Below are 16,672 nucleotides of genomic sequence, written 5' to 3' on the forward strand. Positions count from 1 at the left end.
AGGGTCTATTTGGATTTTGGTGTAGATCTGTCTTGGAACCTTATATTTTCATCTTTAGTAATTAATTTAGCTGTTTGATTGATTAGTGATTTTTTCTGAAATCTTTAATTCTACTGGGTCTTTCTCAGTTTCTTTATACCAACTGGGTTTTATTTTGTGGCTACGTAAAAAGTCAAAAACTTGTTTGGTTCACCTATCAAAATTCATTCTGAGAAGGTGCCCATCAAAATTTATCCTCCTTTTTCAAATTGTATCTGAAAGTTTTTCAATTTTTTTTTTTGTAGAAAGTTTCATTTTTGACATACTATCTTATTACCTTTGAATTTTGATCCTATGACTTTCATTAAAATTTTTCTTTCCTTTATCTTAAGTTTCTCCATTCGGCCTTGGAAGTTCATGTTTAGTGTTTCTGCTGCATGCAGTACTTCTGGCTAAATCACTGTCATGTAATGTGTAATTTTGGATCTCCAGAAAAGGGATTTTTTGTTGTATGTATCTTTTGTTAGCTGGAAGGCAAGTTGAAGTTTATTTTCTCTGTATTTCATTGCTTTGCTTTCCACAGGATTCCAACTAATCCATTCTCCAAGATATATATAGGCTGACAATTACTGGACAATATATAAAAAAAACATAAATTACTTACAAACCATGGCATGCACACACTTTATTCAACATTTAAACATCACTACACATATTCCGATTTAGGTTATGTCATGTTCAATGCGCCTGCCATCATTGGTGATGATGTGGTGCAGACAAATAGTGAAATTCTGCATGACCTGCTGAACTGTCGGAACATCAGTGCAGTTGATGACATCCTGATTGACTGTTTTCAGCTCAGAAATGGTTTTGGGATTACTGGTGTACATATTGTCTTTAATGTAGCCCCAGAAAAGGGGTCGCACTTGTTCAGATCTGGAGAATATGGCGGCCAATTGAGGCCCATACTAGTGGCCTCTGGGTACCCCAGAGCCAAAATGTGGTCCCAAAGTGCTCCTCCAGAACATGAAACACACTCCTGCTTTGATGGGGCTGAGCTCCGTCTTGGATGATCCGCATCTTGTCGAATTCAGGGATCACTTTGGATAATGGGGATGAAATCATCTTCCAAAACCTTCATGTACCATTCGGTAGCCACCATGCCATCAAGGAATATTGCACCGATTATTTTGTGACTGGACACTGCACGCAACAGTCACCCATTGAGAGTGAAGAGACTTCTCGATCACAAAATGCGGATTCTCAGTCCCCCAAATGTGCCAATTTTGCTTATTGATACACCCATCCAAATGAAAGTGAGCTTTTTTGTTAATCCAAACCATATTCACATCATTCCATGGTCCTATGGCTTATTGGCTAATGGTTTTGAATTTTGTACGGGAAAAGATGCAGGTCTTCAACAACAATTTGTCACAGTGTCTCCCAGTTCATTACCACCTGTTGAGCAGCTCATCTGATTGATTTCCTGGGGCTGGTTTGAAGCACAATGCGTGTCTTCTCAATGTTTTTAAGCACATTGCCAACACTATCATCATGAACACTGCCCATTCTCTCAAACTCGCAAATCAAATTCTTGATTGTTAGCATTCTTGGACTGGTTGTCTTCAGCTTGAACTCAGTCGCAAACTTCCTTTGACCTCCAGTTGTGCTGTTACTGCTCACATGGTGGGCCTTCACAAGTGCTATACACTCAGCACGCTGTATCTTAACATTTTCACGGGCAAATGGCCGACAGCAACAAGGCATATGCCCATGCTAATCCCCATCATGTCCTGCGGCCAACTGTGCAGTTTGAACGTCGTAACACAAACCGTTCAGAAATTATGATGATTTTATTACATATAGTTCAATAATTATCACCCTGTAAATTCTTTTACTATTTCAGGCTTTGTCCTTGGACTTTGAGGTGTTTACATGAGTTACTGACAGTTATTATGACTTTCTGAAGGAGATGTGAAGACCTATTTTAGCTGCTTGTTTTTTTTGGTCCAAGGATTTGCTCCTGTGCTTCTTCCATTGTTTTGGCAGAAAGGGCTCTATCACCTGCAAAGGCAATGCAATATACTTTTAAGGTTCTTCTTTATGCAATCCAATCTTACAGCACTCTTTATATTTGTGTTCCATTCTCTGACTACTGTCTCAAGCAGACAACTGAACAGCAATGGTCAGAGCCCATCCCCCTGTTGCATCCCCGTTTGAGCATCATTTATATGAAATTCTCATTATTTATGTTAGCCAACTGATCCAAAAGTTTTATTAAATTGTAATATAATGCATACCACTAGGACAGAATGACATCATAGGGAACCCCATTTTTTAAAGTTTGTGAGGTTTGATTTATGGGCAGCATGTGGCCACACAGCACAAGTATTGGCACTTCGATTTTTTTGCGAGTCCACTTCACATTGTGATTTAGGGCTTTCCCACAAATGAAACTTTCATAGGAAAGTGTGTTGATATACATTCTGGAATTAACAGTTTGTCCATTATTTGTGAACTGGAGGGGAAACTTTGAGTCTGCTTCTTGTGAATTTGGCTGCCTACTAGAGTTGCTGAAATAATTAGTGCCACTACAAAAGAGTTACATTTTAATGAAAACACTGTTCAAAGATATTCCTTATGCTGCCTACTCATTTGATATAATCAACTCCAGCTACACTCATAGTCAAAAGTATTAAAAGCTATCAACGACCATCTTTGACAAGACACAAAAGAGAGAGGTGAGATATGCAATTATGGATATTCGTTAAAGCCATCAACAGCTCTTTCCTATTGCAGACCTTACCACAGTGGGTGCTGCAAACAACCTAACAAAATGCAGAAAAACTGTAGGGCTAGACAACATATACACTGAATTCATTAAACGCATGGGTCCAAATGCCCGACAATGGCTTTTAAATTCCTACAATGATATCCTGTGAAGTTGCATGTTACTAGAACCTTTGAAGAGAAGCAAAGTTATTGGCACTCTTAAGTCAGGGAAAAACATCACTTTGCCAGAAAGCTACAAACCAATCACACTTTTATGCATTTGCTTCAAGATCCTTGAAAGAATACTTTATGCACAGATTACAAACTTTTTATGCAATAGCATACCAATAGAGCAAGCTGGTTTTATGCCAGGAAGAAGCTGCTACAATCAGGTCCTCTCGCTCACAACCCACATAGAGAGAAGATTCCAACAACAACTCAAAACATCTGCTGTATTTATTGGTTTAAGTGCAGTCCGTGGTACAGTTTGGGAAGAAGGACTACTACTCAAGGAGTACCAGCTGATTCCTTACACATTATTTCTTCATCTACTCAATGAGATGTTCAGTGACTGATTTTTTCAAGTACATCTTAATGGGTAGTCAAGCATTTTCCATAGCCTACAAAATGGCCTACCACAAGGGTCTGTACTAGCTCCTTTAATATATAAATCTCAAACATGCCACCAACAACATCTCTCAATTCATGCATGCAGATGGTATTGCCTTTGTACCCAACTCAGACTGAGGATGTACTGTCAGAAGACCTCAGCACAATTAGTGAATATTTCAAAAAATGGGGACTCAAGTCAGCTCAACCAAAACAGAAGTTACGTCATTCCATCTCAAAGAACTCTTGTCTTTTACTATGATGGAGACAGTTAAAACATAATCCAGGTCCTATGTACGTCAGTACCATTCTCAAGAGAATACCCGCCTTCTGACAACATCTGGAAAAATTATTAGCAAAAATCAAAACTCGAACTAATCTGATTCAGAAGCTGGCCAATATGTCATGGGATGCTACAGCCAAGAATCAGCCCAAAAGCCCTTATACACTCAACCGTACGATACTGTGCTCCTGTCTGAATCAATACCTGCCATACCTACCTTGTCAATAGAAAGTTAAATTGTGCAATGTGAACCATAACTTGAACTACTAGAACAACTCTGATCCAGTAGCTGCTATTACTGAGCAATATCACACCTCCTCAAACTAGATGGTTAGCAGCCCTCAAATCACAGTTGGAAAAATGTAATGCCAATCCATATTCCCTTAAAGAGCAGCAACTGAGACTGAAATCAATACATCCATCTGTAACAGGCCTCAACCAGTTCAACAACATCAACATCAGTGATCACTGGACATCACTTGGCAGACTCCGACCTCATGACAGATCTTATTCTGAAGGTAGCCTAACAGGATTCTCTCTTCCCAGAAGACAGTGGTGCAACAACAGTTTTGCACAAACCACCTTATCTGCAACAAGAGTCTAACTCAGAGGGGAGCTTTAGAATGCAACCGATGGAGAGCTGAAGAGCAAGTTGTCTCCCATCTGGCCCTGATTTGTCCTGATATATCCTTCAGGGTAAATTAAAAGGCGTCCACAAAAAAAGAACTCACAAAATTGTAATTTTTTAAAAATTGGAGTTCTTTTCGTAGGTGAGAGAACAGTATCTGGACCAAACCGATGAGCCAAAATCAGTTCAGGTAAATCCAATCATGCATTTATAGATAACAGTTCCAAACAAATTTAATTATAATGGTGAGTTATAAATAAATAACAACGTTCAAGAAAACTGAATGTGGTTTTTTCAAGAAGGTTAGATACTTTCCCCTTCCCTGAATGCATTATTAGCAAAGTGGGAGGGAAGAAAACAAGTAGATCATCTAACAAGAAACTGAAGAACCCCAAGATTTAAATACATTATACTCCCGTAGATGCTATACACAACACATCAGTTTCCTGATATGCATCTGTCAAAGCTTGAGAGAAGTGGACAGAAACTAATTCACATCATAATAGTATGAGAAACCACAAAAGAAAATCTGAACCACACAAATCTAACAGTGATACATGAAGTCTGAGCTGTAGACAGAAAGAATGACTGGTTGTTCAAGGAAGAATGTGACATGGATGTCCTGTCTACAGCAGCATTGCTTGCACTGTTTGCTCTGGCAGATATGCACTATGCCAGCTAGTGAACACATTGCAATGTTACTTCCATTGCAACTTTCAAAAACATGAAAAATGTCATCATCCATCTAATCTATGGGCTTACACTTGGAAGTGAAAGTTGTGAGACAACTGACAAAACAAAATTTACAACAATCACCCTCTACCAGGAACATTTTACCCAGTGGATAGATGCCTGACAGAATATGGTACACTTGTGACAGATGTTTGATTTAGTGATCAGAGATGACTGTCAATGTACAGCGAAGATGATGAAACTGTTGCAAGTTGTTATTTCATGAACCAAAGAATTTGCACTAGTTTTTTTTATGATTCATCTTCAATGTTGGAACCTTAGGGATATTCAGCTCTATTTCATTAATGTATTGTTATTGGATAATCCATTCACTTGTTTTTAGATGGTATTTAATCCACATGATTGATGGTACTATTTAACCTTCAGACTGGTTGTGGCAATCCAACTCAATCAAAATATTGAAGCACATAAAATGACCTAAAATGTATTCTCATCAAAAATCAGTAGTGCTACAGTAAGCATAAAGTGTGTCAGTTCTCGTGTGCACCCTGCACAAAGACCAAATATACAGGGACTGAAGTTTCATACCTATGCAACAACAGCAATGTCTTAGTCTTATCAATTTTACCATTAGGCCCCCGAAAATTGCATGATAATCTACACCATGGCATAGACTATAGCAATGTGCCAGTTTCATGGTCTTGGTGCACTTTCTTCTTGACTTACATAGGCATACAGGAGCACACAGAGCCACTCATCACAATTCTTGATTTTATTAAATTCAGCAATTTCTTCACATATAAACATGAGGTGGAAAAATTGTGACTGTAGCTCTATGTGTAACACTATGCACAAAACATTTTTCTTCATTTATGACCTGGACTGTATATATTCTAGAATAGTCTCCTGTTTTCTTAGCTGTTGCTTACATCTTACAATATATAATTTAGACTTGTCTTTTCATCGTCCTACATTAATTTGTGGGATTAATAAACATTGTGATTCTGTACCAAAAGAATGACAACATTACATGACGCAGATTCCAATACCAAGAAATGACTACTGGATGACGTCACTAGCACAAAAATATTATCAGAACAAAAACAAATTAACAGACTTCCAAAGGAAGAGTGAATTTGGGCAGAGACATTCTTGTTCTTAACATCTTCAAAAATAGGAAACTCTTGTAAACACCAGACCACAGTGGAAAGGTATGGGTTTTATGTTTTTTTGTACCTTTGACTACATACAACCAAACCGACAGTTTAAATCTAACACAGGCATCATGTTTTGTTACAGTTCACTCTGTCACCACAATCCCTTTTAAAAGAAGAGCCAGTGACGAAGTCATTGGTAAATGCAAAATGACAGTATCATAATTTTCAATACACTTGCTATATCTATTAGATCAATGTAGGTATAGTACGCAACACAATCCAAGCAGCCACTCACAAGGACTAAATAACATCTACAACTAAAATACACAGACAGAAACAGTGAAAACGACATCTATGCAACATACAACATTACACTTCAAAGAAAATACCATTCACTTCCATTGCTGAGTATACCCCAGTTTTTACATATCTACTACAGTATTTTATTAGTTCCCATTTACACTACTTTGGGAACAACTTCTTTTGCTATGTCTTATCTGAGGTTATTCCAGGTTACACTAAAGTTTATCCTTAGCAACCAAATATTGTATATTCTGATATATGTGGCAGAAAACAAAAGACAAAGTTGTACACGTTGAAGAGGTTATACAGATCATTCGGTGGCAATACCACTTGTCTTTTCCCTTACACTCTATTTCAGTTTCCTTTTAATTTAAAGAAATGGTGAAAAATCAGAGAACTGTATTTATGTCATATTTTTTGACAATACGTCCCAATATGCACGCAGACCAACAGAGGCCTCAAAATGCGTCAAATGGCCAAAATTATAACTGCAAGGGTGATCAGCAAACCACATCTCTCCAACACTATCATGAAATCACACAACGCCACAGATTAAGGAGCGTTAATTGCCTGACACTGAGTTATCCTATCAGCTCAACTGCTGACTTAGTTTCACATTACACTGAGAGTTTTCTTGTTCTCCAAAGTATTTGTCCTCCTCCACATATTCTGCTACCTATGCATTTCTGTAATGTTATAAATAATTCTCGTCAGTAGCATTTTCAGACCTGTTCTTTTATACTGAATGCAGTTTGCATGCATATAAAATGATCTTCGAATGGAAAGCCCTTTCATTACTCACGATAATGATAATTCTTGTCCTGGCAAGGGAAAAAAGTGATAATTACCGCTTGAGATCATCCTGCTCAGAAGTGTTTGAGAGCAAGCTGACATTCAGATCATCATACACTGTGACTTCTCGAAAAATTTTTACTAAATTGGCTGCCTGACATGATGACACAAGGGTGTTAGCAGGACTACATAACTATATAAAATTCTTACGTAATGGGTTACTGGCTGTCTGTTACTTTAAATGTCGTGTTACAGAAACCTTCGTCACTGATCACACAAGCGCCGTATACGGATGGCAAACGTACAAGAGCTTCGATTCTCGAACTACACTGCAACTAATCTCATGAAGAATGTTCATAGCAACATATATACACCGATGCCCATAAGTTTAATACGCTATCACACTACGCGAACAAAGCGAGACCTTTGAAAAAATATAAGTTTAAAATGTTATAAAGAAGTTCAATACTGTTTAAAACAATGGTATCATGAAGTATATTCAGAAAACAATAGTGGTGCACATGCTTAAGAAAATTAAAGAAAGTTAACACCGGCAAAAGTGTATCAAAGAAATATTGAGTTACAAATCTAAAATTATTTCTTACCCAGTGAGTAGTCTTATGTTTGAATCTTCTTTGAAACCTCAAAAAATCTGACACCCGGCACGGATGCCGACAAAACATAACATTGAAATTCACAGCCATAGTGGTAAAATAACTGTCACGTTTTAAAAATGTTTTCCTGATTTGCAGCAGACGACCTGTTTTGTTGTTAATAAAAGAAAAACAAACAAATATCGCAAAGCACTTCAACAGCTCTCAAAGACAGAACGTATGAATGCTAAACATCGATTAAAGCCAGGATCACACCAGACTGTGATCACACAAGCAAGTGAGCCGCGACAGCTCGTGGTATTCTATAGTGGCACCACAGCCTAACATATGTTAGACTGTGGTGGCACTGTGAATTATACCTTTCACGCAGGGCACTAAAAATTCTACGTAGTTGCAAGCTATGACGTCAACTGAGGTCAAATAGGTGGATATTAATGTTGTAGTGCATGGCTTACAGCTGTGTCACGTAATACAAGAAAGACGAAAGCAAAATTAGATTTCACTCAGGGTAAACTAGCAGTTACATACACATTTTTAAAATAAAAGAAATAACACTCGGTGATGAAAATGCTACGTGTTATAGCAAACCAACCAACAGTTGGCCTGTAAACATCTGTATACACATCACTCTTCCTAGATTTTAGAATGTAGGTATGCCGAGTAATTCTAATTTTTAGTTTAACTGTTGCCACATCACGCATGGGGACTATTTCCCACATACAATATATATTTTATAAAGTTCTTGGTCTCACAAACCATGAGGTTTATAGAACTCGCATTTTTTATTACAGAAAATTTGACACTAACGTTATGGGTGTGAAACTTCAGTTCGTAGTGATAGTGGATGATAGACAACACAATGGTGTGGAGTGCACAACCCACTTTCTTTAATAGAAGCTTGATACAAACAAGGACACATTACACAATGTAGCGCCTATTTTCATTCACTGCTTTCGTATGACGTCATATTCTGGGGTAACTCATCATTGAGTAAAAGAGCGTTCATTGCACAAAAGCGTGTGATCAGAATACTGCAGACACTTGTTTAAAGAGCTAGAGATCTTCACTGTAGCCTCACTATATATATATATATATATATATATATATATATATATATATATATATATATATATTCACTTATGAAATTTGTTATTAACAATCGGAGAGGATTCAAAAGTAATAGCAGTGCACACGGCTACAACACTAGGAGAAAGGATGATCTTCACTACTACTCAAGGTTAAATCTAACTTTGGCTCAGAAGGGGGTAAATTATGCTACCACAAAAGTCTTTGGTCACTTACCTAATAGCATCAAATGTCTGATAGATAGCCATATAGCATGTAAAAGGAAATTAAAAGAATTTCTTAATCGCAACTCCTTCTACTCATCAGATGAATTTTTGGATAAAGTAAGTGGGTAATTTACCCAAACCCCGCAAAAAAAATTAAGTTTCATGTAATATTTTGTGTAATGTAATATCTTGTATTGACACCTTTTATTAACCTGACATATTCCACAGCATTATAAAGCGTCGTATTCATCATCTATGGAAGAAGTACTAATCTAATCCAATTCGAGTCACAGATGAGAGCACAGCGTAGAGGTGATGACTAGGGGGAAGGAGAGGCAGAAGCGCTGATGAGGGTGGTCTGGTGTAAGGTGTAGAGATGACAGTCACAGAAATAGGAGGCTGCATGGATGGTGCGGCCCCCACAGGTGAGCATGGGAAGGGAAAGTGGGGTAAATGCATCTGGTGGGTCTGTGTGGAGCTCAAGGTAGTGTGAGAACTTCCTGGAAATTGTGTTCCAGGGACTTAGGTGTGACTGTGCAATCACGGTGGGCGCCTGCGACTGCCAGCCCCTTATCTGCAAGTGTGAGGCTAAGATCCTCCAGGCAGAAGCATCAGACATCAAGCAGTGTCTGGAAAGGAAGGGATGCAGTTGCAGGGGGAGGAGGATTTGGAGTAGGGGAGGAAGCCCCCACAATGGTATCCATATTAGGGGGCTTGTCAATGAGATACCAAGCAGGTTTCAATAGGTTGATGAAGGTCGTGACTGGCTTCCTGTTAAGCAGAATGTCATACGTTTTGGGGCTACACTGGAGAATTCTATGTGGGTCCGAGAATGGGGGCTGGAGTGTGGCAAGGACAGTATTGTCATGCAGCATGGCATAGTCGTCTGTGGCTAGATCTTTGGCGAAGAAAATTTTAGGAGGGCTATAGCAGAAGGAGGAGATCATGAAGCTTGTCAATGTGACGCAGGATGCTGTCAACCAAGGCCAGAAGCAAGGCTGGTGTGGGGGGGGGGGGGGTAGTTGTAAGAGGCAAAATCACCAGGGAGGGATAGTGCCTGGCCATATCAAATCTCAGCTATTGAGGCACTGGGGTCTTGTTTATGCACTTTATGGACACCCAGAAACACCCACGAGAGTAAATCTTACCCATGGCACGTAAGAATGGCCTCTTGACAAGCTCATTAGCTTGGTGGTGGATCTGTAACAGGTAATGCCGCATAGTTTACAGAGGTTGGTAAACAGCAAGGACTCAAATTGTTTACCTTGGTCGGTGGTTATAGAGGTAGGGCCGTCAAAACAAGTGAAACAGGTACACATGAGAGCTCTGGCAACTGTTTCTGTAGTGGTGTCCTGTGTCTTGGACGAGGTTGTCTTCGACTCAGCGTGTTACCCGATCAGCAAAGGAGAGGAGGTAGCAATAGTTGATTAATGGAGGAGGGCGGCTGACCAGGTCCACAGTAATGTGTTGGAAGCATCCCTTCAGTATTTGGAAGGTGCGTTGTGGGGGCTGAGTGTGCCAGGTGATTTTACATCGCTTGCACGGTACACAGGCCCTTGTTCACAACTTGCAGTCTCGCTTAACATGAGGCCAAACGTATCGCTCAGTTATAAGGTGAATAGTAGGTTCGACATTGCAGTGGGTGAGTTTGTGAAAAAAGTCGAAAATAGTACTGCAGAATTGTTGTACGACAAGTGAGCGCCTGCATTCTGGGATATATCACAGAGGACAGGGTGGTTGAACAAGGAATAAACTTTAACTCAATCATGAGGGTGGAGGAGGAGTTGTTTAAAATGTCCTGTAGCTGAGGGTCATTCTGCTGTGCCTGAGCGAGCTCGTCAAAGTCGATCTTGGCCGAGATGGTTCTGATGTATGACAACTAGTCGGCATCTATGTTGTCTGGGCCTTTCATGTGACAGATGTCTGTACAAAGAATTCGAGGTGAGGGTAATGGTGGATGCACTAGTCCTTGGGTGGGCTACAGAAGGCGTTGGTTAGGGCCGGTGATCCGTATAAATGACAAAGGGGCGTCCTTCAGTATCTTCTCTTAAGTACTGCACGGCCTCTGCAAATGGCCAGTAACTCCCGTTCATAAGCAAACTACATGCGCTTTGCCCTGGTCAGCTTATGTGAGAAGCAGCACAACAGTTGATTGGAATCGTCTACATCTTGCTGAAGGATAGGTCCTATCGCTAAATCGCTAGTGTCAGCAGTGATGGATAAGGGAGTTTCTGGAATCTGTATCTACATCCATACTGCGCAAGCCACCTGGGGCTGTGTGGCGAAGGATACCTTGAGGGAGCAATATACTGCTTGACTTCTCGGTGAAGGTATGTTCTCGAACTTCAACAAAAGCCCGTACCGAGCTACTGAGTGTCTCTCCTGCAGAGTCTTCCACTGGAGTTTATCTATCATCTCTGTAACAAAGTGCGCTGCTCTCTGTTGGATCTTCTCTATCTCTTCTATCAACCCTATCTGGTATGGATCCCACACTGGTGAGCAGTATTCAACCAGTGGGCGAACAAGTATACTGTAACCTACTTCCTTTGTTTTGGATTGCATTTCCTTAGGATTCTTCCAATGAATCTCAGTCTGGCATCTGCTTTACCAACGATCAAATTTATATGATCATTCCATTTTAAATCATTCCTAATGCGTACTCCCAGATAATTTATGGAATTAACTGCTTCCAGTTGCTGACCTGCTATATTGTAGCTAAATGATAAGGGATCTTTCTTTCTATGTATTCGCAGCACGTTACACTTGTCTACATTGATATTCAAGTGCCATTCCCTGCACCATGCGTCAATTCGCTGCAGATCCTCCTGCATTTCAGTACAATTTTCCATTGTTATAACCTCTTGATATACCACAGCATCATCTGTAAAAAGCCTCAGTGAGCTTCCAATGTTATCCACAAGGTCATTTATGTATATTGTGAATAGCAACAGTCCTACAACACTCCCCTGCAGCACACCTGAAATCACTCTTACTTCGGAAGACTTTTCTCCATTGAGAATGACATGCTGCGTTGTGTTATCTAGGAACTCTTCAATCCAATAGGATGAGCTAAGATGACTGCCTGAACCAGATCATCCTTCATTGTGTGGAAGGTGTGCTGCATATTCGTGACCCACATGAGCTCCCCGTGACCAGTTGTATTTTTCAGCTTTGAGGGCCTCTGTTATGGGTTGCTGCAGGGCAGCGGCATGGGGCAAGTGAAAATGAAATGGTCATATGGCATGTTGGCTGGGATGCGCCACTCAGGTTCAGCCGCCAAGTGCATGTCTTATTTCATTCAGCGCCACATTTCGCGACTTGCGGCTGATGATGAGGATGAAATGATAATGAAGAAAACACAACGCCCAGTCCACAAGCGGAGAAAATCTCCAACCCATCCAGGAATCGAACCCAGGCCCAGTGCGTGGGAGGCAAGTATGTTACCACCCAGCTAAGCAGGCGGATGTGGGGGAAGTGCCAGCGATAGAAATGGCCATTCCAAAGAAATGGCGGAGTTCATTGTAGTTTGAGAGTGGCGATAGGTTACGAATCAGCTCAGTGTGCTCTGGATTTGGGCAGATACTGGAAGCATTAATGATGTGGCCCAAGATGGTGACTTGCTCCTAATGGAGTTAACAATTGTCAGTGTTGATCACTACATCATTGGCTTCAACAGTGCCAAGAACTTGTTCGAGGTAGGTGGAGTGTGAGTACACGACTGGCGAAAAAATGAGGAAGTTGTCCAGATACGCATAACAAAAAGAAAATTTAAAAGGCATGCTGTCTATAAGTCATTGCCAGGTTAGTTCAGTGTGTTTCAGTCTACAATGCACGAAAAGGAACTGAAACAATCCAAAAGATGTGGTTAAGGCAGGCTTGTGAATGCCATCTTTGTACGTCGGTATCTGCAGATACGCCTTTTTACAGTCAATTGCACTGAACACTTTAGCACTGGCAAGATAGTGTGTGAAGTCTTTGGTATTAGGGACCAGGTAATTTCCCATGATTGTGTGAGCATTCAAGACACGATGATCTCCACAAAGTCTGGCTGAGCCATCTTTCTTAGGGACAAGGCAGCAGAGGTTTGGTTGCAGCACAGCGTGTGCTGGCTTGGCACAGGCAGCGGGGTGCTGCACAGGCATGGGATGGCAAAGGTGAGGCTGTTCTGCAAAGGCGCAGGCATGGAGCTGGAGACGGCGTACTGCAGTGGGGGAGGTGAGCAACGGTAGCGCGAGAACAGTTGGACTTGCGAGACAAGTAATTCACCTCACTCTTCACTTTACTGAGCCGTGACTGAACGTGAGTATTGACATGTTCAGCTCACTGGATTAAAAATATGAAGAGCCCAGAAAATTTTCATAAATCGTCTGCGAGAAATACAGTCCAAAAGAAGTCAGATGATCGTAACCATTCTCTTGAAAGAAAGTCCTGCAAGTCATTACACTTCTGTAATGCCAACAGCACACCATGGAAGCGTTTCATTTCTTCCTTGTAACATTTCTCCAGTCCCACCACGCAGAATTTTACGTCTTTTTTCTGTAGTGTACTTGTTCGTTTGGGCTGATATTTGTGGTAATAAGGCATCTGTAAAGATTAACTGATGAGAAACCAACTGGCGATGATAGAACATTACCAGTGTCAGTGATAAAACCACACTCTGAATAGTTAAAATAAAAGTCAGGGTCATTTTAGCTTCACATTCGCCACGAATCTTCTGCTGAATTACCAGAAAAACGCAAACTTTCACGGTTTTAATCGTCATCTTCACTAGAATTGTTTGGAAATGAACCACTTATATCATCAAAATCACTCTCACTTTCGTTGTCACTTAAATATTCTTCTAAGAGCTGTAAAATCTCTTCCTCAGACAGAAAAACGTGAGAAATTAGCCATTCCACGCGCGCGCGATTTGAACATAATAATTCCAACATTCCTTTGAACACAACTGCAATAGTTTTTCACAGAGATAAGACAGAAGGCAGCACTAAGCACTATTGATGCCTAGTACTGTCAGAATCGAGGACTGAGCATGTGAGAGTAGCGAAAAATCGTGTCGAGTGTAGCTCGACATCGGGGTGGAAAACAAATTCACAATGTCGAGGGTGTCGAGTAGGGGGCGCATTCGTAGCATCTCTGGAGCTAGGCAGACGCGCGTATACGAAGCTCTTCTAAGTGATTAATATTGAAATAAGAGCTAACTTAGTTAACATTACATTTTAGACTAGTGTATATACTTCTAAACTTCTAAACTTGTTTGTCTGTATCTGAGAAATTGTTGTGAAACTTATTTTGACATCGAAATGCGTAAATCTCAGTGCAGGGCAACAGGATTATCTTAAAATTAAATTCTGAAAGGACATATGTGAAGCTTACAGTGCACGACACAAACTCCAGACTAGCCAGTACATCAAATAATTCGCCTGTGAGAAAGCAATCCATTTTCAATTAAATTTACAAATGCTGTCAGTCTGCAAAACATAATGATTCCGATTAATATGTTGGCCCTGAATATTATTAATCTTTATCTTTAGTCTTGCAAACAGTCACTGCACCAAAACTGTAACGTTAATTACATAGCAATTGAATATAAAATTTAATGCGTCTGGCTTTCTGATAAAACAGCTTGAAAACTCACAAGATAGCATTTTACTGAGATATTCTACTGGGATTAAGCCTCTGAATTGATATGATATTTTCACAAATACATTTTAGCAATCACTGTGCCTTAAAGTGGACACGAACTTAGATGATAATTAAATTTTGTAGCCTACCTATGCACACAGAACACTCATATGTTCTGAAACCTGATACTATTCGGAATATTGATGAAACTACCAAAAATCAAATTTCATTTATTGTACTTGTGATGTGCAATGCAAGACAGTAATGTACCTTATCACTTTTCATAAGAGTGCTTCTGCAGCAAACAACTTGTGATGTTCAATGTGAGTATACAAGCACACTCATAAAGGTAAAGAATGAAAAATGAGGAACTAAACTTAACGACCGATAAATGAGAACAAGGACTCCCAGTATAACTATGATTCATTAAACCATGACAACAATGCACCATTTCATAAAGTTCTCATAACTAGACACGGCGTCTGGATTTGGTTTCCCCTTGGTTTCGCCATGTGTTGAAGGCACTCACAACAGCACTCCTCGAACACCTGACAAGTTGCGCAGTTTCCGAAATGCTCACACCAAGCGTTTGGGCCATCTCAGTGCAACTGAGATGGATCTCGTGCCTTCCCACTGTACATACAGACAGCACACTCACTTATACTACATGCACCTTGCATGCATCTAACTAGCAGTCATTCCTCTGTAGGAGACGCTGCAATCGCTTGGACAGGTTTATATCATTTGTAGAGGTCACAATCTTCTGGCTGGTCAGTGTTTTTTAATACTATTTTGAACGGTTACTGATGCAGACAAATAATTTCTTCTATTGACTCTAGCACTGTGTGTAAAGAAGAAAAAGAAATCAAGATGCTGGTACAGGGAATGGCTGGAGAGAGAAATATACCTGTGAAAATCTGCTAAAGGAAATACTGTCCTCAGAACCTCATGTCTACATCAGCTTTCTCCAAATATACTGTTTAATTTTTAATAAAACGTTAGGGTAACCTCTCACCCTCACATTGAAAAAGAAGGCAGTGTGGGAATATATACATCATCTGTGGATGAAAAGAGGAGCTTCAATTTGTTATTGCACTCTCATTTACATGGTTTGCTAAGAATATTGATTTTCTTCTTAAACGTAATCTGCAGAACATATGGCTAGGAAAGGCCAACCAGTGCTATTTTGTTTCAATCCTTGCTTGCGATACAGTGAGATAAATTGTAATAAAATTATTTTTGGTAAACATGCATAGTGAAACATCATCACAAATAATGCCACCATCTTGTCATATCTGCCATCAATCACAATTTCTGTCAAACACATTAAACAGCACCATCCATAATCAAATGTTTGGAAAAAGTAAATTTTTCGCTTATGTAACATCCCTTGCTTGTAACTTGCAGGTTATGACAGTGTGCTGTTCCAGGGTGCAGTGCATTTAAGCAATATCACAAACTCGTAACTTTTGGTACAGCATGTTACTACTAAATCTTGATTAATGTCACATCACCAGTAAAAGCTTTCGGAAGATCTTTTATTTAGCTGGCAGTAGTGGCGCTCACTGTATTGCAGTAGTTCGAGCAATGAAGATTTTTGTAAGGTAAGTGCTTTGTGAAACGTATAGGTTAACGTTAGTCAGGGCCATTCTCTTGTAGGGATTATTGAAAGTCAGATTGCGTTGCGCTAAAAATATTGTGTGTCAGTTTAAGCACAGCCATTTATAATTTTTCTAAGGGGACGTTTCATATGTCGACCCTTAGCCAAAGATACCTCATTGGAATCTTCTGATTTTTTCTTGTAGTTTGTATAATTAGTGTAGCTATTGTTTATTGCTAGTGCGTAATTGTAGAGAGAATCTTCTTTGTAGTTGTAGTTTTTCATTGTTGTACAGTAAAACAGTTGTGGCATGCATGTAGATTTGCAA

The 16,672-nt window shown here is 39.9% G+C and overlaps 1 protein-coding gene across 1 annotated transcript in view; it reads right to left on the bottom strand.

Annotated features, from left to right (window-relative positions):
- LOC124594695 (5-methylcytosine rRNA methyltransferase NSUN4) overlaps positions 1 to 8,014 on the bottom strand; it is an 87,672-nt gene extending 79,658 nt beyond the window's left edge. Inside the window, exon 1 of the mRNA XM_047133062.1 lies at positions 7,822 to 8,014. Coding sequence (XP_046989018.1) covers positions 7,822 to 7,920 — 99 coding nt within the window. The 5' untranslated portion in view covers positions 7,921 to 8,014. The remainder of the gene's footprint in view (positions 1 to 7,821) is intronic.
- Between the last annotated feature and the right edge of the window lie 8,658 nt (positions 8,015 to 16,672).

This window comes from Schistocerca americana, chromosome 2, assembly GCF_021461395.2.
Source record: "Schistocerca americana isolate TAMUIC-IGC-003095 chromosome 2, iqSchAmer2.1, whole genome shotgun sequence".
In the NCBI taxonomy this organism is placed as follows: Eukaryota; Metazoa; Arthropoda; class Insecta; order Orthoptera; family Acrididae; genus Schistocerca; species Schistocerca americana.